A 22,540-nucleotide genomic window follows, 5' to 3' on the forward strand; every position below is an offset into this window, starting at 1 on the left:
TGAATCTCAACGCAGCAGCAGCAGTAACGTTTGCACGTCCTCTCCCGTTAATGCGGCAGGTAAATAATCAACTAACAGTGCATATTATGTTAGCGCGATCTGCCTTATTATAAAACCTGCCATTACTGTGCATTTAGGTGACCATGATGAGAGAGACAGACAGAGTCTGGCTGGCTCAGATGCTGGCAGTTGTCGCTGCATTCTACCGGTAGCGTCTCCTTTCAGGCCATGATAGACGAATGTCACCGAGCAGTGACTAAGTTTGTGGAAAAAGGCTTGCACCCATTTGCCACAGCAGATGCCCCCGATTTTCGGTAAGTGAATGTGTTTAATTGTAGGCAGGGACATTACTGGATATTCTTGTGTAATTGCTACAGAATAATTTATGTTATACTTTGTTATTGCTACAGAAGAATATTTATTTTACATTTACAATTTTTTCCCCGGGGACCCTGTGACACCCCATTGAAGAGCCGTAGGCTGTGGATCTCTTAAGATCTCACTGTTGGGTTTGTAAGGCCATGTTACTCCTAAATTTCTATCTTGTTCAAAGAGAAGATATAAAACAAAGTTCTAAGCTAATCGACCTTAGTGTTCTCCTTTTTTAAAAAGAATCGAATCGTTAAACAGAATCGAAAATGGAATCGGAATCGTGAAAATCTTATCAATACCCATCCCTAGTGTGGATACACCCTGCTAACTAAATGTAGTAACATCTGACTGAAACAAGATAGTGATGGCTAATTTTTATTTATTTATTTATTTATTTATTTATTTATTTATATATATATATATATATATATATATATATATATATATATATATATATATATATATATATATATATATATATATATATATATATATATATATATATATATATATATATATATATATATATATATATATATATATATATATATATATATATATATATATATATATATATAAAAAAATTATGATTCATCCATTTTATAACTTTTACTAAATTCTACCTGCTCTGTAAACTTAAGAAAAAAAGCAGCACAAACTAACTCTTTGTAATAGCTTCAACAGATTTTTTTTCCCTCCCATGTTTTCCTCCCTTCCTGTTATTCCAAGCCTGCCAGGTGCGGGAGACAGCCTGCCAGGAGTTGTCGGCAGCTTTCTGAATTGGCCAAATCTAGTTTAGATTAGACTCCAGCGGGGCTCCCCGGACGGGCCCACACAAAGCACTATGTCCTTATTTGATATAATCATGACAATTTGCACGGACAGACTGCGTTTCACACGAGCAAGAGTGGAAGATAGCGAGAAAAAGGGTCAGAAGAGAAATAGGAGTGAAATAGAGTGAGAGTGGATTAAAAAGCATTGCAAGTGAAATCTGAAGGGAGGAGGAGGGCAAATGCTGGGATATGGACTCAATCTACTAGGTTAAGTGCCTTTGTGTGGGCGTGTAGGCGTAGGCACAAAGGGAGACTACCTGCATGTTGAAGACTTCATCCGAGCTCTCCGATTGCCCTGTGATGTTACTAACTTCATTGGAGGCTTGAGATGACAGAGAGGACGAGGAGTAACGGTTCACCGCAGGGTAGCTGAAGAGGCTAAGGGTGAAAGAGAGAGGGTTATGATGATTTACAATACAAAGGGTGAAGTTTCATACTACTATACATTGATTTTCAGATTTTCAAATGGTTCACTCACCAAAGATTCAGCAGCAGTAAGGCCAATAAAAGGAAAAAAATAGACAAACAGAGAAACAGAAAATACCAGATTAGAAGAAGGCAACTGATTCATCAATCACAGCATTCCATCATGCTGCCAAAAGGCACAAGAAAGAGATGTGACCTGGTTCTTCGTTGGAAACTGGAAAATAGAAAAAAAAGGAAAAAAGAAATCAGAACTCAACAAGCAAAAATACGAAATGTCACAGGGAGATTGAGGTGATGTGTGCGTCTCCATCTTTCTTGTGTGTGGTTGCGCCCCGCGGGATCAGACTCTGGAGGCAGAATGTCGCAGGTAGACGAAGTGGCAGGGTCACTGAACACATCAAAACACACACGCATGTACGCACACACACACACACACACACAGTCTGCCTGCTGGCCCGACAGCAGCCACACAGAAAACATCCCTGTGGGTGCCAGCCAGCCACCCACACCTATTGTACTGAGCTATGCCAGTAAAGAACTGAAGGAGGAAGAGAGAAAAGGCAGAGAGCGTGACGTTCGAGGTGAGATGGAGACACAAAAAGCAAAAGAAAAAGAAAGTAAGATGCGAACAAAGGTCTGCACTGAAGGGCAGCGCTTATAGACCGAGTAAAGGAAGGTGAGAGAATACGAAGGAGAAATTTTATGCACTCCAGAAATGGAAGTTAAAGATCTTTTTGGGTGACTTGGCATAATAAACCAGAGAAGTAATTGACATTGAAAAGCAATACGTTTTCCTCACTTGTTAATTTAATTAGCTGAGAAAGACAGAGACATACGCGTAAAGCTACAGAAATTAAGAAAAGAGCCGTCACCTCCGCCTGGCAACTCCTCTGCCGCCATCTGGGCTAATGATGCTGGGCACGGAGTTTCTGCACGTCCGCGGGCTTCCATTGGTGAAGTGCACCGGGCTTGCGCGCACATACGCTGGAAACTCCTGGGTTTTTTTTAAATTGGGAGGGGGAGAAATTGCACATGATTAAATGCTTCTTTGTGCCAGCGTGAGGTATGTAAATAAAACACACAACATGTAGATGAGGGCAGTTTGTTTAATGAGGGGTGGTTTTCCCCTTTAGAGGAATAAAGGGGTCATTTACTCAGAATTCTTAGCACAGCAGTCAGTTTGTATTGTCACATTCACTGTTTGTTTCCATTAAGGCTTGAAGACTCTGATAAGTAATTTGAGGAAAAGGAACACATGTTAGACAGCTTTAATCATCCTTACACATGAATGACATCCATTAGGTAAATGAACCTCTGTTTAACATGAAATCTGAATCTATCATTGAGTTACACATGTACAGCATTTTAAAAAGCTTTCTTTAAAATCGATGCCTACCTGTATGCCTAGACTGGACTTCATGAGATGAAACTGGTCCACTAACTTCTTGTGCAGGGGTCTCATATCTTGAGGAACAAACTTCTCATGCACCGCGAGGCCATACTCCAATATATGTGCCTGCAGGACAAACAGAAAAAAGTGCACAATAACTGAAAGTCAAATTTAGGTGATAAAAATGATTCATCTTGTCTTTGCATTTAAAAAGACATCATGAGCTCAAGTGATGTTTCCAACCTGCTCGAACATGAGCTCTCTCAGCCGCCCGATCTTCTCTCCGTCCTCGGGGTGATTCATAATGTAGTCCTTCACGAAAAAGGCCTGCACAGAGGCAAAAATGCAGAACATCTGTTATGTATGCCCTGGGAGCTGAAGCAGCGGGCTTTTTTTTTTTTCTCTCCACAGCAGTGCTACCTGAATTGCAGCCTGCCTGACACAGCGAATTAGTGTCCACACAGCTATTTGTTGAGTACTTTGCATTTAAAATGTTCGCAAAACCTGAGAAAAATTTGAGTTAAAAAAAAAAAAAAAAAAATCACACCCTACTAAAATGCAGGGTGGAAAAGTCCTGTCTGGCAAATTTGTGTTGCAATATTAATACCAGGTTCAGTGGGCAGAATTAAAGTATATAGTGGCTAAAAATAGAAGGCGAAAAATACAGTGCCAAATGGATGTTAGTGAAATCAAAGCATTGATTTTGCTTTGATTTAAGAGCCAATTTGGTCTGCGATTTTAAAAGCCCCTTTTATATCACTTTCATTCGTGTCATTGTGCTCTGCTAGAGATCATGTCTCTTTAGAAACATCATCCTTCTTGATTTTGGCTTGCAGACTGTGCTTTCTATTCACTTTCCCAGACACTGCCTTCAAAAAAAAAAAAAAAACGACTCAAAGGAGAAACTGATAAGATGAAAAATGCCCCGGTCTGCTTTGAATGATGATAACTGTTTTTTTTTTTTTTGTTTGTTTTGGGTTTTTTTTGGGGGGGGGGGGGGGGGGGGTTGCTACTTCCATACATTAAATGCAAGATCTTTCCTGTTTACAATGCCATCAACACTTGCAGTGTGTCTACAGATTATGGTAAATCCCTTTCAATCTGCATCAGAGTACACAAAGCGAGGGAGAACCGATGAAAAGACCCAGCTCACAATCTGCTTATGAATCTGCCGCACACTCACACACACACACACACACACACACACACACACACACACACACACAAAAAAAAAAAAAAAAGAGACTGAAAGGTAAGGAGGAGTTCACTAAAAAGATCAGCACGGCTCCTCTCTCAAGGACACAGCTGTCTATCTCCAAAGAGACACTTAAGAGAAGAGAAGCTGAAGGCTGCTTCAGACATATGCACTCCCAAACACACACATAGATGCCTATCAAAGGATGCATGCGGCTTGCAGACTATGAAACTTCAATAAAATAAGGAACCTTATTATTCCAGACAGGCATCCTCAGATCTTTATCAAGATGGCATAAATTAGTATGTGCTGGATATAATATTCCCTCTTATTAAACTGTGAAACAGAAAAAAAATCGTACTGCATAAACATTATTACTCTACGGGGAGGTGGGAAGCTCAAAGAGAGAAGTACTGAGTTTCACCAGGAAATTCTATCCAAGACCCCCAAAAACGGCATCAAAAAATAATCAATAATTTTCTACAAATGATGGAAATTCCTCGTCGGGCTGCAGGGAATGAGACCTCACCGTGGAGTGGCTCAGTTAATCATTAGAAAAGTCCAATTAGAGATGGAATGCTGAGGGGAGGGGGGAATAAATCAGACAGCATTCCCCCTCAAGGGTTTCAACTCAAACTACAGCAATAAATCTGAATATTAATAACGACAATTTCTCCTTCATTTGGAGCCGAGCAAACCTCCACAGCTGTCAATCGGCATTACGCGGGTAAATTAATAGATTTATAGATGCAGTCTGTGGGGCACCGCATGATATATTCTGCCAAGAAAAATGAGCTGCTGATATTGGTACCAATGTGTCTGCTGCAGAAAAAAAACAAAAACAAATTAAAAAACAAAACAAAAAGGTCAAATCTGTGTCCGGCTCATGTGGTATGATCACTTTCTGTTATTTATGTGAAAATATAAATTACAAAAGATTTGAAGGAGACACTGGTCAGTGTTTACCCAGAGAAACAACATCTCTATGCATATCAATATATACCTAACCTTGTTAACAGTGTGTAAAATGGGAGTAAATATTTTGGAAGTTGCAACATTTTATACAGATTTTTTTGTTTTCAGCAAAATACTGGCAGCAAAGATAAAAAGCACTTCTGAAATGCTTATTTTTGGGCTTTTATCGGCGTCCTACAACCCTTAATAGGGTACTTGTACTGAGGACATGCGCTTCACTCACAAGCACACACATACAGTATATGTTCCACAGAACACACATGCATTGTCACAGCAGTTGCTATGCGACACAGAGAAGGCAGCTGAGTCCATTCAATTTGTGGAGAACAAAAAAAAAAAAAAAAAAAATCTTTATTTCTTCTTTTCTAGTCTTCTTTCTTTTGAATTGAGCTCCTAATGGTTAAAGTGTCTCCACTCAAGGAGCATTTAAAAAAGCAGCAGTAAATGGAGCTCTCGATGAGATTGCCCATATTTCAACTTTCCATACCAATCTGTTACCACTTCATCATATAAATACTATAAGTTTGTGTGATTGGAAGATATGACTAGGAAGATTTTTGTACTTTATTAATCTGGCGCTCTGCCTCCTTAAGAATTCGGCTTGGTATATAATTAGCTAAACTTGGTGGATGTCACCAAGTGGGTTAGGTACTAAGTTGCGAGTTGTACACCCACACTGATTGAAATTCTTATAATTTTTACTAATGACTGTAGCACTGTAAAGAACTGGCATTATGTCTCTGCCAAATAAAGCATTGGTGCTGTAATGTCCATGCACTAGCTAATAAGCCTATTCCGGAGCCTATGCTAGCTAAACTAGCTGTGGTTGTTACTCATTTTTTCGCAGATAAAGCTTAAAGCGCAGCCATGAACATAGTGGCAAAAATGCTAACATTAAGCTAAATACACCACCAATTTGGTCCTGTGTTTAGTGTTACGTTGACGATGTTCCCATCTAGTTTTACTTAAACACATTTTAGCAATTGTTCTCTCTGCAACACATACTTGCTTCAAAATACACTGGCGGCGTATTTATATATAATTTGTTAGAGAACATTGTGAAAATTATTTTTAGGGCATTAAAATTCAGTAATTTGCAAACATGGCAACTTCTTTCCAAGTTTTAGGACTACATTAGTCATCTAATCCCTTAAACTCCTTCCTCCCATTCTTCTATCTGCCATTATTTGACCTCACGTCTCTTTTCCCCCCCACATCCACCTTATCATTCTATCTGACCAAAAAAAATCCCCCCCACCGACCTATTCCTACACTACCCATCCATCTCATTTTCCCACTTCCACCCCCTCCAGCTTTCCACTCATCCATCTACTTGGTCAAGCCATCATCCAGCCATCGATGCATCCATCCATCCGCTCCACCCCTCCACAAAACACTTTCTGTCCATACATCTCTCCATTTTAAGCCACCTTCATGCATCATTAGGTAATCTATATGTCACTGCCTCTCATTCCTGCTTAGGTCTCTAAAATCCTCCAACCTTATCCTCCAGCAAGCCAGTCATACCTCTTGGTAGCGGGCCAGTCCCCCGTTGACTGCGGCGTCGATGACCCCGTTGAGGCACATGGTGAGAGGGTTGATGTTCTGCATCTGCCGGCTCTGACACTGGGTGATCAATGTGCGCAACTGCAAGTTCTTGTTCTCGATCACCTCAATCGCATTCTCCAGTGGGCTTACCTCCACCTGTACACATGAAGGATGAAGAAACATTTTGTAGCTTTTTATATGAAGCTCTAAAGGGAGCTTTACAAATAATATCTGGAAGCTAAAATATCTATAAGGTATTTGAGCAATGTGGGAATTTTAGAGGGTCTGCTAAATTATAAATGCTACTGAGGTCCTTTATTGTGAAAGGTGCAGCAGTTTAAAACATATTAGGTTCTACAAATCAGGATATTTCAGCTTGTAATGCTTTAGTTTTGACCACTTTTTTGTCCCAGAACAGAGCTGTTTTTTCTTCTTCTAAAATACAGCAAGTTGAAAAGCAGCTTAAAATACAATATTGCCAAAATCATTTGGACCTTTTAAGTTGATATGGTAAAAGTTTTAGCGCCAACTTATTTACACATTATGTGGTATACTTGACATCCAAAATGAGTCTTTTTAGAGGTAAACACTCGATACCAGCTAGTTGCTAAATTTGTTGGAAATGCTTTAAAGAGCCTTTTCAGTGAAAACTGCTCTCTGAGTGAGGCAGCTGGAAAGTTGGGTCAGTATCTTTAATTATATTTGTGCTATTTACCAAAAAACACCTACGTGTATCAATTTATTAACCATTGTTATAAAGAATTATTGTAGCAGCTTCATTTAAAACTAAGTACTATTTTTTTTTAAATATACATTAACATATGGACACTTTGTCACATACTCGTGAAGGCAGAGTGAAATATTTTTTCCTTCATCCTGATTTCTTTTTCTGTATTTTTTCCTTCTCACACAAAGCTTAATCCTTTTGCTAATTGAGCTTTTGCCAGTCTCCATTTTAAATGCTACTGCACTTCACAGCCATCATAGAGTAACACTGGCTTTACAATCCACAATTTCACACCACGCTCAGCAGCTGTGAAGTAAAGAATATGCGCTTAGACCATCACAAACAGACACTGTGTTGGACTGCACAGAGCAACATTTCAAAATCCGTGTAAATCTGACCCTTAGAAATCTGATTGAGAAGACAAAGCATTTACATGTAACAGTGTAGCACTTGTCCCATGTCAAATTTGACAGGAATTTGCCAATTACAGGGGAAAAAAATCCCAATACAAGAATCAATTCTGAAAATTGGACACGTTGGCAATCAAAGTAAAGCAGTTTGGCTTTTAGCGTGACATCCAATCAAACCAATTGCGGAAACTGACCATCCAATAGCCCCAAACCTATGACCTAGGTCATGATTGCTGCTCAGTCTAATGACTTGGATCAATACTTGTGTATTGGCTGTCATTACTCTAAATTCCAACCTGCAAAATAAAAAAAAAAAGAAAGTATCACTGTGTCCCTTGTGTGAAATGGCTGTGTGTTGTGTTTATGCCTTCGCTGCTATTTCATCAGACTGGGTCACACTCACCAGTTCTCTCTTTTCAACTTCAAACCAGCGGGAGATGCCTGGAAGACTCTGGATCAGAGTCAGAGTTGTCCTCTCCACCCACAGACTCTGCATACACACAATACATCCATGAGCATTAGCTGATTGCTAAACATACAGAAAAAAAAAAAATCCATAAATACTTAGGCTCGCTGTACACATATCTTAGTGGCAGCACTGTTCAGGATTTAATTGTTGATCCACAGTTAAAGGAAAATATAAAAATGCCTACTACCCAAAAACACACTTTTACTTATATGTCTAATATCCTCTCCAACAGTTATGCTGTCAGCCAGCATGCTTGTTATATTTCCAGCCTCTCAAAAGGTCATTAAGAAAGTACGCAAGCTATGACATTTTAATATTAACAGCAGGCTCTAAATATAATAGATTTATAATACAAGTGAAACAACACTATTTTATAGACATGTTACATATAGACGGCAAACAGTTATTTTGGGGGGGGGGTGTACTGTACTTAGCACTAGAAACTTCTCTCCTTGTCAAGGTCTACAGGCTTGCTAGTACTTAATAAGAACAACAGCATGTTTAAGCATCTACAGCAATGCTAGTTTCTAAAAACAGCTAGCATGCTAGTTTTTCTTGTGAACTGTAACCTCAATGCCACAGTGCTGTTTCATGCCAAATGCTAGTGTTCTAAGTTAATCACAATGACAATCTGATGTGTAGTGGGCATGCTACCATGTTAGTTTAACATCTTGTTATGCTAACTGGGGCTAAAGGGCAATTGCAAAGAGTTATGGATATGTGATCCATGCATTTTTACTTTGGGCGGCACAGTGGTTAGCACTGTTACCCACAGCAAGAAGGTCCTGAGTTCAATTGTGGTTAACTGGTAACTCTAAATTGCCCATAGTTGTGAATGCAGGTGTGAATGCAGGCTCCAGCACCCCCCCGACCCTAAATAAGGATAAGCGGAAGAGAATAGATGGATGGATGGATAGTATTTTTACTTTATATTTTTGTGTCACTTGCGTATTTTTATTTTTAAACCTAAGTATTGGATATATCTGTTACCTTAACCCCCACATCTTTATTTTATCCTAATTTCTTTCAAAAAGCGGTAATCCTTTCACAACTTTGGGGGCGTTTTTGTTCAGCTGACCCTTCTAAAGGCCTTCTAATGATCAAGATGCTAACACAGTATAGCTTCATTTATTTAGAGACAGTATCTTGCTCAAGGACACTCCAGCAGAGCAGATGAGCGCTGACATGCACTATTGATCCAGTGTCCTCAGGTTGAAGAAAGGTCTTCCGACTCACTACACAACATTGCTGCCCTTTTATTGATTTTATGTTTTTTAAGGCCAAGAAATCCTCCTGAACAAGTCTTGAGGAAAAAAAAGACAGAAAAAAAAAAACATGCACTGCAGTTTAAGAGCAGGAAGTTGAAAGCAGAATCTCACATAAAAAAGCAATTTCTGTCATGCAGATAGAAACTTCAAGAAAAGCTTTCTTTCCTACTTCAGTTTATTACCATATCCTTTCTGCGGCATACTGTTGTCACTATGTGAAAGTTTATCATAGATATTATTTCCATCTAAGGACCAGAAATATCCAGTCCTGATGGAAATATGATATCACGATTAAATTTGGCCAAATAGCCTTGATGGAAGTGAGATGAGAAGGCTGCACGAAGCGTGTGCATTAAAGCAGAATATTTATGAGAATAATATCCGCGTCTGTGTGTCGGGTGTGCATATCTGTTTAGAGTGTGTGCATCTGCGTGACTGTTTGAGTGTGTGTAACTGCATCACGCTGTACAGGCTTCATTTGCACCAAGCAGTACACTGCTCTGACTAGTATCCAAGTTCCTGTGTATAATTACTGATACCAGAGTCACAATGAATAAAACATGCACTATACACAAAGTAATACCTGAGCACTGGTTCAAACTATCACTCCCTACATGGCCCATGATGGATGAACCGGGCAGAGAAGGAAGTAAATGAAGCCGTTTCGTATCAGTGAAAAATGTTAATGTTCAGAAATGTATGATTTTAACTTTTGAAATATTCATTAAAAAAAGACCTGTTTTCATAGCACATAACATTTTGCAGTGACTCCACATCCAGACTCATTTTTTTCCCTTTTTTCCACTCAGCACTAATCCACAATCGATGGTTTGAAGAGAAGATAACCTTAGATAAATGCAGAGAAATTTTCTTTACCTTAAACTCATTCTCCTTGTCTTTGGTGCCCTTGTGAAAGGGCCGGTCATATCTGAACCTCCAGATGTGATTAAACTTGTAGAAGCTTTTGATGTTGTCAGGCACTCCATCTCTCTGTAGCACATCCTGACTGTCGGGGATGGGGGTTACAGCATAGATCTGCAGGTCTGAAAGCCCCGGAAGTTAAGGAAAGTGCAAGAGAGAGTGACAAGGGAAAGCACTGCAGACTTAAATGGAAAGAAATCTTCAATGACCCGAATGCATATCAGAACTTCAAACAGGACAAAGACACACATAGGCAAGAGCTTATGTGCATCTTTAATCAAGATATTGGCCACACATTTGCTTGCATAGACTAATGCAGGGGTAGGGAACGTTAGTCCTAGAGAGCCGGTGTCCTGCAGGTTTTAGATCTTACCCTGGGTCACCACACCAGACTCAAATGATTAGGTCATTACCAGGCCTCTGGAGAACTTCAAGAAATGTTGAGGAGGTAATTTAGCCATTTAAATCAGCTGTGTTGGATCAAGGACACATCTAAAACCTGCAGGACTCGAGGCTCTCGAGGCCTGGAGTTCCCTACCCCTGGACTAATGTATAGTCAAGTCAGACCAACGTATCAGCTAGTTAATATCATCGGACAATATCAGCGATTTGCTGATATGTGTATCAGCATTTGTAACTGCTGATAAAGGAAATTTTTAAAAGATGAAACAGAAGAAACACCTTTCGACCATGTTGTAAGTGATGATGTTGCGTAGTTTGTCCACCAGAGGGCACTCTGCAACTTCCATGTTGACAACATGTTTTTGAAACCATAAAGTTTAGTTTTAAACTGCATTGTCAAATTATTTCTAGAACAGACTCACTAATATCTTCACAAAATAACTGTGAGGAAAATCTTTTTATGTTTCAAAATCTGATATATCGGTCTATATATGAGTATGAGAAATTACCAAATGTCGGTACGGCCTTAAAAATCCTATGTTAGTCAGGTTCTAATGCACAGTACATATCAAATTTTGTTCAAATTGTGTGTAGTGTGTGTAAAATATGTGTAAAACATGGTGAAGGTTCTGTCATTGTTTGGGAAACGTTTCAAAATTGATGCAATAAATGCAGAAAAGTACTGTGAGATTTTGAATCATCAATAACATAACAACACCTGCTTGGCAACAATGTTTCAGCATGACAATGATCCCAAATACCCTGAAAATGCATTAAATGCATATCTGGATGGAAACGTGCACAGTGGAGCACTATTAGTCATAGACTGGCTTCCCCAGATCAACATTATTAAAGCAGTGTGGGATCATCCTGACAGAATATGCAACAAAAAGCATCAAACATCCAAAGAAGATCTTTATATGTCCTTCAAGAAGCCTGGTGAACTATTCCTGAAGACTACTTAAAGAAATGACAAGAAAACGTGCCTAAGGGAGTTCAGGCTATGTTGAAGAATAAACGTGATCATAACGTGGTCATACCAAATATTGACTTCCAAGCTTGTTAGGATTATACAAGCTGTTTTTTAGCTTAATATGTTGTTTTTTCATGTATGTTTCCCCATGTTTCAATAAATCGCAGCACCTACTTCCCCTTTTCCTGGCAGAATTAAAGGAAATGATGGGTGACTCAAAACTTTTGCCCAACACTGTAAAGCAAGAGGGAAAAAGAAGGTTTTTTTTGACTAGTATGAGAAAACATACAGTGAGACTTGACAACTTGAGCAGTGTAAAAAGGCAAGGAGCGAAAAGTGAGTTAAGTGTCTTTCAGAAATGCCCAGCCTCTCCTTTATTATGAGAAACCCTGCACTGATGAACAACTATATCAGAGAGAGGGAGGAGAGCTGACGCACATTAATTCATATGCATGAGTGTTTGTATCAAGGATTTACAGATGGGTGAGCAATCAGAGAGACTATTGATTGGCGTAATGTGAGAACAACACAGCAGCTACTTCATTCAGACGTCACTTTGAGTGGGGCGTGTGTATAAAAGGTAGGCACATCGCACATAAACTATTCAAAAATGAAAAGTACATCTTAACTTGAGGCTATTTTCTAATCAGTTTACATTTTGATGTCACCCGCACACCTGGAATATTTCCTAACGGCAACTTTGAGGGCTGCAACACTACTGTGTTGACAAATTCTGCCAACCTCCAGACAGGAAGACATGCAAACACCTGCCAAAATACTTTAAACCTTTTTGCGATTGTTCCTGCTACACTAAGACTGCAATTTGCCGCAGTGACAAACACACACACAGAAAGACAGACACCAGCCTCACTTTCATAGCTGGCAAACATGTCTCTCTATCTTCAGCCCTGTTCTCTCTTTTACTGTTGTTTTCTTCAGCCTTTGTGTCACTATGTCATCGAGTCTGCCTGTTTTCTTCCCTCTTCTATCTAGGCCAACAGTTGTCCCTTACATTGGTGTGAATAATTAAAAAGTCCCACATACTGTAGGAGTGAATCTGAACACTGCATGGAAATGAGAAAAATGAAGGGAGCTTGAGCTTAGGTTAGTTGATTTGTACCTGGTCCCTGGTAGGAACATGGCTTAGTTGTTGTGTTTAAGGAAATGCAACACCTTAGTGCAGGGGTCCCCAATCCCAGTCCACGAGGGCTGGTGTCCCTGCAGGTTTTAGATGTGTCCTTGATCCATCACAGCTAATTTAAATGGATAAATTACCTTCTCAACATGTCTTGAAATTCTCCAGAGGCCTGGTAATGAACTAATCATGTGATTCAGGTGTGTTGACCCAGGGTGAGATCTAAAACCTGCAGGGACACCGGCCCTCGTGGACTGGGATTGGGGACCCCTGCCTTAGTGTGTCTGATTGTGATTTGTATTACATTTTGTATACTGCATGCAATTTGCAGCACTGTATGTTTGCGTGATAGCATGTGCCTCATGTCGCCTGCAGGGCAATTGTGTACATGTATACACAAGGCTAGCTGAGCCTCCCTGACAGCACAGTACATGCATATGCAGTCGGTTTAGTCCCCACGTCCAAGACTGTATCTGCTTAGTTGGGGTTTCATGTTTGACCACAACTTTATTTCATGCCTCCATGTACACTGAAGGATACACTGTGCGTCTGCCTGGTATATGGTCTGGTCGGGCTGGTTTACGTGCTGCATGGCGATGGCGTGGGGGAACTCGTTGAGCATCCGCTGCTGGAACGCCTCCAGCCTCTCGTAGTCATGGCCTCGGCACACAAACTCCTTATTCTGCAGTGGAGGGGGGTTAGGAAAGAAGCAGCGTGGGGTTAGCTTGACATCTAGTGGGCACAGACTGAAACTGCAGCACCATCTGCAAACTCCACCAAGGACAGGGCCTGTTACATCATTAAATGGCATTGAATAAGACTTGCTGAATGTCACCTTCCACTGGAGGAGTCTTATATAAGAAAAGTTAATTCTTTCAGAAGCGCCGTTTCTTTTTTGAAGACGGTGAAAGTATTATTCCCTTCAACTAGCTGTTCAAGACAAAGAGGGAATATGGTGATTTACATACCCGTAAGAAGAAAGGAAACTTCTTCCCATAGAATCCGACTCTGAAGAATTCAGGTTCTAATCTTTGCTGATCCATGATCTTGTCATAGAGAGATGCTTCCATCATCTGACAATAAAAGACAAAACTGCTTATAAACCAACAGTGTCTTATCTGTTAGTTATATTGTGCATTTTTCTGACTAACCAGGGCATCATCAGGTTACAAAAAACAAAGGACTCCTCAAGCAGCATGCCCACAGCTTCTGGAACAACTTACCCTCATTTTACTCAAGTTCCTGTAGTCGTAGTACGACTCGTACTGGTCAGCAAGCTCTCTGCAAAGGATGATGCCATTCTCCCAACACTGAGGACACAAAAACACACACTTATTCCCTGTCACCTTCATCGTGCCCAGTCTGACAGTTACAGACTGACCCGAAACCTACTTAACACTAAGACACTTGTTCTGCAGTGCTCACACAATCGGTCTCCACTGGATGGCACTGGCGAGTCAACAACGCCAGCAGACACAAACAACCTCTCGATGCAGGTACGTGCAGCACCGACCATCTCACTAATTAAATGAAAAGCTTTCCTTTCCTGCTGCTTTCCACTCTGTGATCGGGAGCACTGGAAGATGGCATACTTCGTGAATGTAAAGGATATTTGCACTACGAGTAACGAGGGGTGGCATTTTTAACGATTCAAAGAAATTTCCCCCCAAACATCAGAGGTAGTGATGCGTTATTTTGAGAGGGTGAGCATAGTTTTGTTTTGCCACTTCCCCCCTTCCCCTGAGAGTGCAGAGAAACAGCAAAGGTAGTTAGGATAACGAGATAAAACTGGAAAAGAGAAGTGAAGTTGGGATGATGAAAGAAAGCAGCTCCTGAGAGACGAAAACAAAACTACAGCCTGGGAACCGTTTATCAAGTGAGAAACGCTGCGTCCTGAATCAGCTGAGCTCTGTTTGCGCTCACATTTCTCACTGATGAGATTATTTTAGCTAAATGCGGCACCATCAGAGCGAATCATGCTTTAACAGTCAGTGTGGCCATCATCGCCATCTGAGAGGAACAGTGTGGAATACTGTGGGACAATATGGATCCCGCTCTAATTACAGCTACCTGCAATTCCCCTGATTAAGTGGACGAGGTGCTGCTACCTCTAGTCAACGTCACAGTTCATAACAGATAGAAATATCTCTGTACAAGGCTTTTGGTCTTCCTCTTCATTTTACGTGAATGATGTCATATCTACTAAACAAGCAGGAAAAGAAGTTCTCTCATCTTTCACCCCGATGCGTCTGAGCCGACTATTAATGTTTTATGAAACTGTTAGTGCTTATTATTTTGAAATATACGTATTAATGGCCAGCATATATTTACTCTAGGAGAGCCATCAATAATATTTCTGGGCCTCTATTTCGTTGCCAGGTATGAAATAGAAATGCATTTAAATTAGAAGGCTCTTGAATATGCATGAGAAGCTGACGTGCTGCTGGGTATTAGCTTGGCACAAATTCCTTTGAATAAAACTGAACATGCTGTTGCTTTATACTGGCACAGTACATTCACTGGCATTTAGCGGTGTTATAGGGAACCAGTTGTCCTGCTGGTGTTTGGGCTCAGCTTACTTCCTTCATTCTATCTTGCCAGTGTGCTAGAAACGTCACAGATTGCATCATATGACAAATGTTCTGGTTTCTGTAAAGTCAAATGCAAATGTATTGGACGGATGACTGTGGAGGAAAAACTGGCGCTTTCCAGCTTACCTTCCCCCTGTCGAAGTTCTGGATGATAGTGAGATGCAAATATTCTTTCCTTTGCCACTCGCTCTGCATAGGGTAGTTGAGAAACTCTCTGAGCGGCCTGTCTGACCATTCCAATAACTCGTCATAGAGCAGCAGGGTGTAGGACGCCTCTGTGAGCATACGCAGAGAAAAACAGCATATTAATTTACATTTAGCAGCTTGTTTTTTTTTCTTGTTTAAAGAACTTCTTGTTTAAAGACGTATTTCAGTGTCTCAAATACTGATGAATACACTGAAGCAGAAGAACATGAACAGATGACAACATGAAAGCACATTTCAAAAATCATCATACAGTATGTGTTCAGACTAGGGGTTAAAGTGGGACGGACCTATGTGGAACCGCAATCCCACACCTTTGATTAATGACCAATTAAATCTGATAGGCAGTGAGGTTGATTTTCATATGCTGCAGCCTGGTGGTGCTTCCAACTGATGCCACAGAAACGATTAAATCACCCCATGGTCACACCTGCATGCAGCATTTTTTACCCTCCTTCTCTCCCCTGTTGCAGCTGTGGTTAATGCTTACATGTCATATCCTGATTCACATGAGATTTATTTTTACATTTTTAATCCAAATGTGTGTAAAATCTATGATCTTCATCAGTCTAAATAATGCATATTATGCATGTGTTTTTCTTATTTTAAACATCTGTGGATATTCTGGCCTATCTCATAAGAGAAACATAACACTTTTTTGTCTCTATCCCTTTCTTTATTGGGTGAGTCAAACCAGGAGACCACACTGCTAAAATGTAAAACATTAATGTGGCCTCCAACACATTACCCATTTCTTCTTTTTATACTTTTTAAACATGTCTTTTTATTGAGTTTTTCTTTCATACATATAAACAAAAAGAGAAGAAAAGGATTACAGATGATCTGTACATTCGGGGTAATTAGCCCGTGCGTTTAAGGCTGTGAGAAATGAAAAAAAAGAAAAGAAAAAAGGTAAATAAAGAAAAAAAGAGAGAAATATAAACATATGTATAATATTTCCCCAAATAACATAATCCCTGCAGAATAATCCCATTCATTCCCACACAGGTCACTGCCCTAGACCTGTACACTGTATTTCCACACCTGACATAAGAGAGTTTGCTGAAAAATTGTTATAGATTTTGAAATGCATCAAGGAAAGGACCCCACAATTTCCCAGTAGAGTTCTGGAGTGAATGTCTTATTTTTTTTCTTTTTTACACACGACATGAGGTCATATAACCACTGTTTGTGAGTGGGAGGGGCAGCGTTCCGCTACCTCAGTAGGATTGACCTCCTAGCCAACAGGGAACAGAATGGAGAGGAGTGTTGGTAGGAGGGAGACAAGGCTACTCCTCAGAATCAAGTGAGGAAGCTTTGCCCTGTGCATGTCTGCATTTCTCTGTTGCACTTTGTTGCACATGCCTTCTAACTCCTTATTTCTCCTCTGCGTTTCCTGAAGCGTACACTGCAGGTCTTCATGTGTTTTCTCTTGTTCTTGATTTTGCGCCTGCACTTCAGTATAAACTTCTCTGTATTTTTTCTTAGCATTTCGTTGAACCTACACTCCATCTTTGAACATCTTTTTTCATTCTAGTTCAGTGGTTTTGTCCTTCATTTTTTAACATATACCTGCAGTTCTAGATTTCTCCTCTCAAAGTCGTAGAAAGTAGAGAATCTGGAGAAATTCAGATTCTTTCTAATTTTCTTGCACTTTTTTCTTGAAGTATTTCTGTGTAGTGCTATTTCAAGCGACACTTGCAAGCCTTCATTGTATTTCTCGATGTTCTGAAACTTAACACTCAATTTCTTTCCGTTTTATGTCCTGTTGGCCCTTCTCTTGCAGAGTTTCTTTATTTTTCAACAAGCTTCAGTTTCAGCTCCTGATTCTTTTCCTCCATGTTTTGGAGACTCCACTGTATCTCCCCATTAATATCTTCCATTTCATGAAGTTGGCAGGAGATTTCTCTTAATTGATCGCTGTTTTTCTTGTTTTCTCACATCAGGTTAATAATTTGTTGTCGTATTTGACCAAACATCATTCCCAGCCATCATTTATAATCTGCATGATGTGCTGGTACTGTGTATTTTGAATTTGTTCGTCTTGTACATTCATGAGAAATTCATTGTGCGTTTCTCCCAAGTGTTTATTTTGGGCCTCCATTTGTCTGAACTTCTCTAGTTGAATTTTCTCTTGTTGGATTTGTTTAATCCTGTTCTCTAGATTTAGATTTTCCATCCTACTTTCAGCTAACGCTCTTCGGATGGATAAGATGTCATCTGGGCAATGTGATGTGAATTGTATTTTATACATTTGGGAATTGTCCTCAAATGAGGTGCCAGTAGTTGTAGTTTCATTGCTGTCATTATTTTGTACTTTTGTTTCTTTGTCAAATTTGCCAGCGTCAGCCAAATCATTGTAAACACAGAGTCCATCACTGGTGAAAAGATAAAAAGCAGCAGACTGTATGAGGCAAGTAAAAAGCCTGGGTATGGGAAAGATATTAAACCAGACAGCAAGTTGGGAACATATGCATTTTCATGATAAATCTTTGAAAGTGATGGTGTCCAACTTCAGTCACACTGTACTACAAGGCAGCATATTCCTACCTGTGTAGTTTTGTGCTTTCAGATGCAGATCATACAGTTTGTGAATGTAGCGGATGTACATCTCCTCTTTGTTCAACTCTGTTTTGTAAAAGTTCTGGCAGGAGCAGTCGATGATTCAACGAAAAAACATGAGAGAAAGAGGGAAAACATTAGCAGAGAGACCATCATAACCATTAGAGAGGGAATTTAAAGAAGTAATGAGGGCATTTAAAAGTGGTGCAACAATATAGTTCAGCTGCTGATTTGCAGGGGCCTTTTGATCCCTCTGCCTACACACTGAGGCACATAACTCCAGTTAGATTTAAAAAAAAAAAAAACCCACAAGAATACTCAATTATCATCTATATATTACATATGTTTTACTTTTTCATCATTTTGAAATAAAAAAGGTAATAACTTCAGAGTGGAATAGCAACAGAAGATAAACATTAACATATTTGCCTGACATAGTTTAAGCTACTCACCAGTAAACTGACAGTACATCCGATCTTTTTGCCATCCACTTCTCCCAACTTCATACAATCCCTGCAATAGAAACATTGCGAATTTGACTAAAAAGACCAAGCACGTGTGTCTGTGGAAGGATTTTGTGAACATGTGCGCGCGCTCACCTGTAGTCTAGCAGTCTTTCCATTAAACGAGTGACAGTAGCGATCAGAGAGATCCCGCTCTCCCTCCAGGTCTCTCTCTCAATCTTCTTCAGCAGGCTGAAGGACAAATGAAGAGAGACAGAACAAGACAAAGATGTAAAGACCAAAAGAGACGGGGGGGAGGGGTAGATACGAAAGCATCGGCGATGGAAGAAACAACAAGAAAGGAAAGGAGGCGAAGCAAAATTAATAGCAGTCATACCGGTGTCACCTATGCTTGTTGGCCTGCCTACAGGAGCTCAAGAAAGAAAAAACACAAAGGTGGCTAAAAAAATTTTACAACACCTTATTTACTGTTATGCCACCAAAACAGGTTTTTATAGAATTAAGGGCAAACACACAACAGCCAAAATACTGAAGCTGTTTATTCTTCTTTTTTGTAATTGCTCCACATTTCCCCTCACACAGACGACACTGAGAGAACAAAGAGGAGGGTGTCTTACCTAGGGTACGGACCAAACAGAGGAATTCTACTCCAGGCGGGAAGCATAGGCGGAATAAATTAATATTAATATTAGCACACACTCACACAGGTTAGTTTAGGGATTAGTGGAGTTAGTAGGAAAAAATAATAATTATGAACTTAAAGTAGGCTTAAATCATTAAAAACAAAAGAAATTTGAAATTAAACATAAAAATGTGTTAATAATATATAACTTATTATGCATAATTACAATATAGTGCACACTATAAGTACTGAACTTTAATAAAATGCAGAGGCACTGCGGTTCATATTTTGTAATGTTTCACATGTACAAATGGTGGGAAAGAAAATGATCGACTATGGAAGACAAAGGGATATTAGAAGTGGATCCATACTCATAAAATAGATCACACTTTGATTTGCGGCTGTGCGACAGCAGAAGAGTGAATCGGAAATACGACTTCATTTAATGCAACATGGTTTTCTTTTCCTTCTTCTTTTAAAGTTGAAATGCAAGATTTTTGCTTTGAAAGCTTCAAATACTAGCTGCCCAGAGAAAAGGGCGACATAAAAATATGAACAGAAAAGAAGCAGGGACCAACATACGCACACACTCAGGTGGACACACACACACATATATGAAAAGGGGTGCACAAACACTAAGCATGCAGGGGTACAAACCTGGAAACTCAAGGACAGACAAAAGGAACTGACCAAAGAGGAGGTGTGAGTGAAGATGAAGGCGATTAAATGCCCATCACTTACCTCTCACTGCTTGAAAAATATGCTTTACATAAGCAATTTCAAATACAAAACTACCTATTGTATATTTGTATAATAATGACATGTTTGTTAGTTTGAAAGTAAGCCTGCAGCTTTGTGTTGCTTCCCTCATTAGCCACATGCTCTGAAAGCAACCTAACCCATTTAATGGCTTTCTTTATTGAAGTATAAGAGGCCTTTTCAGAGCTGTAATGCTGATATCTGTGCTCTGGGTTTTCAGGGTTAAAGGTTAATTCTCAAAAGCAGAATACTTAGACACATCCACTTCCCGATAAAATGCCCATTTAGTGAGGCAAATGACCTGCAGATTGCAGCCCACGCAGATAATTTACCCGATGAAGCCTTGTGTGGGTTGCATCATTTAGGTAATTAGACCCCCATAAACAGCTATTTTCACTGGAAGTGCCCAGGTCTCCTAAACTAGCCTTCATGCACTTTCAAGTAGATTTTTGCTGGGATTTTACTGTTTATTGTAAACATTAATTAATTAATTTTTAAAAATTGCTTTAGCGGCCAAATTATTTAAAAAATTGGAGAGACTTTTCCTTCAAAAGTCTTTCTGAAAAATGTCTACTTTATTAGATTTTGTAACATTTCCTGATTCTTTTACCAACTCACATGCTGTTGAAGAGCTCCCTGTATGTCTCATCGCCTTTGCCTTCAGACATCAGGCTGTCCAGCTTGTCAATCAACTTGGCCTCCACCTGTGAGGAATAGCATTTAAAGCTCAGAGGCTCGCAGTCTGAACAACACTGACATAACAAAGAAGAATGCAGAGCTTGATCTTAAAGTGTGCTGCATCAAAAAAGTAGACTTAATTATCTGAATGAGAATGCATAATTCCCTTAAACTTGCAGTATTTGTAATGACCAGCAGAGGGTGACTCTGACTGAAAAAAATCTGACTGCTTATTGATCACTTGTTTTATTACCTGAATAGACATTTTACTAATGAGTTTTGAGTACTAGTTTATACAACGTGATATTTTTAGAGAATCGTTGATAATAAAGCAGGATATGCTTTAGGGAGTAAGTTTTGTGATTGACAAGACACTAATCGATCTCACTCCTCTGTCAATTTCTTTACAGTTAAATTGTTAGAATTTACAGTTATGTGAAAAACTAAAGACATGCCATGACCAAGTAGCCTGTAGAACCACCTTTAGCAACAAAAACATAAGTAGTTGTTTTCTGTAATGCTCTGTCTGTCTCTCACATTCACATGCTTCAGTTCATATATTATACTAATTATTGTGGTTACAGAACTTTCAGAAATGTAAATAATATTATTATTTAGCAATGAGAAACATAACCAGCTATAAATGAATGTAAATGTTTTAGAAGAAAATTAAACATCACACACACTGCAATTATTACAAGTTATATTTCCAATTATCCAGTTATATAGATGTGGCTTATTTTTGATTATGACAAGGATGAATTTAGCTTTCATTGACCTTTGCAACTAACAGTTAAAGCCAAGATTAAATAGTTCTGAGTTGGTGAATCGATTTCAGTGAAACAGCAGCATGCAGTACCTGCTTAAAATTGCCACTGCGTCTTTGCTCCCAGTCCATCATGTCGTGGAAAATGGGGATCATGACATTTCTCAGATCAGGTTGAGGCACCAGCGTCACCTCCAGGAACGGCCCAATCATTGCTGGGATGAAGTTCAACTTATGTTCACCTGGAGGAAAGATACAGATCGACACAGAGGTCAGGCTTTCACTTTATCCCTGCACACAGCATATTGTTTATGTCAGAGACAATTTACCCAACTCTGGAAAGGTGTCTTCCTTCAGAACCTTTGCAATAAATCCTGCTCTAGCAGTTCATGAAGTTCCCAAAAGCCCCAAAACTTTCTGTTTTGATTGTTTTCTGCTACTCCCCCATTCTAATCATTTAAACAAACGTTACACCTTTAAAAAATAATGCCTCAGAAGTTTTGTTTTCTTTGGCTAACACAGCTCTGAAATCAAAAGGTCAAGTGGATTTCTCTCCTCTGTCCTCCCTTTTAGACAGATTCTGATAAAGTACACTTCACAAATTCCTTCCAATTTGGCTGAAGTGCTAAAACGAAACAACTTAGAGTGCACAGTTTATTCCATCATTTTCAGCAGAAAGATGTAACGTTATTATTACTATCAAATAAAAAAGAAAGGAAGGGGGGTTCCAAAGTGTACTTGAAAATGAGGAAAACCACACTTGAACAGTACGTTGGAAATTACCATAAAACAAAATTGCATCCATCCATCACAGAGTCAGAACAAAAGCATCCACATAAAGGAGACCAAG

The 22,540-nt window shown here is 39.5% G+C and overlaps 1 protein-coding gene across 4 annotated transcripts in view; it reads right to left on the reverse strand.

The window, feature by feature from the left end:
- Positions 1-22,540, reverse strand: part of dock4b (dedicator of cytokinesis 4b) — a 135,761-nt gene that overhangs the window by 18,182 nt on the left and 95,039 nt on the right. For 2 of the 4 annotated variants that reach the window (XM_063500655.1, XM_063500652.1), the window contains exons 31-48: positions 21,784-21,932; positions 20,865-20,950; positions 19,483-19,509; positions 19,001-19,096; positions 18,854-18,914; positions 18,390-18,483; positions 15,762-15,910; positions 14,268-14,354; positions 14,013-14,117; positions 13,585-13,726; positions 10,490-10,656; positions 8,280-8,366; positions 6,719-6,895; positions 3,265-3,348; positions 3,028-3,147; positions 2,504-2,625; positions 1,828-1,845; positions 1,463-1,574 (exon numbers count right to left, since the gene is read on the reverse strand). In XM_063500655.1, coding sequence (XP_063356725.1) covers positions 1,463-1,574; positions 1,828-1,845; positions 2,504-2,625; positions 3,028-3,147; positions 3,265-3,348; positions 6,719-6,895; positions 8,280-8,366; positions 10,490-10,656; positions 13,585-13,726; positions 14,013-14,117; positions 14,268-14,354; positions 15,762-15,910; positions 18,390-18,483; positions 18,854-18,914; positions 19,001-19,096; positions 19,483-19,509; positions 20,865-20,950; positions 21,784-21,932 — 1,883 coding nt within the window. The remainder of the gene's footprint in view (positions 1-1,462; positions 1,575-1,827; positions 1,846-2,503; positions 2,626-3,027; positions 3,148-3,264; positions 3,349-6,718; positions 6,896-8,279; positions 8,367-10,489; positions 10,657-13,584; positions 13,727-14,012; positions 14,118-14,267; positions 14,355-15,761; positions 15,911-18,389; positions 18,484-18,853; positions 18,915-19,000; positions 19,097-19,482; positions 19,510-20,864; positions 20,951-21,783; positions 21,933-22,540) is intronic. The other 2 variants (XM_063500654.1, XM_063500653.1) reach the window with 2 other exon arrangements.

The sequence above is a fragment of the Pelmatolapia mariae genome, linkage group LG17 (assembly GCF_036321145.2).
Source record: "Pelmatolapia mariae isolate MD_Pm_ZW linkage group LG17, Pm_UMD_F_2, whole genome shotgun sequence".
Classification (NCBI taxonomy): Eukaryota; Metazoa; Chordata; class Actinopteri; order Cichliformes; family Cichlidae; genus Pelmatolapia; species Pelmatolapia mariae.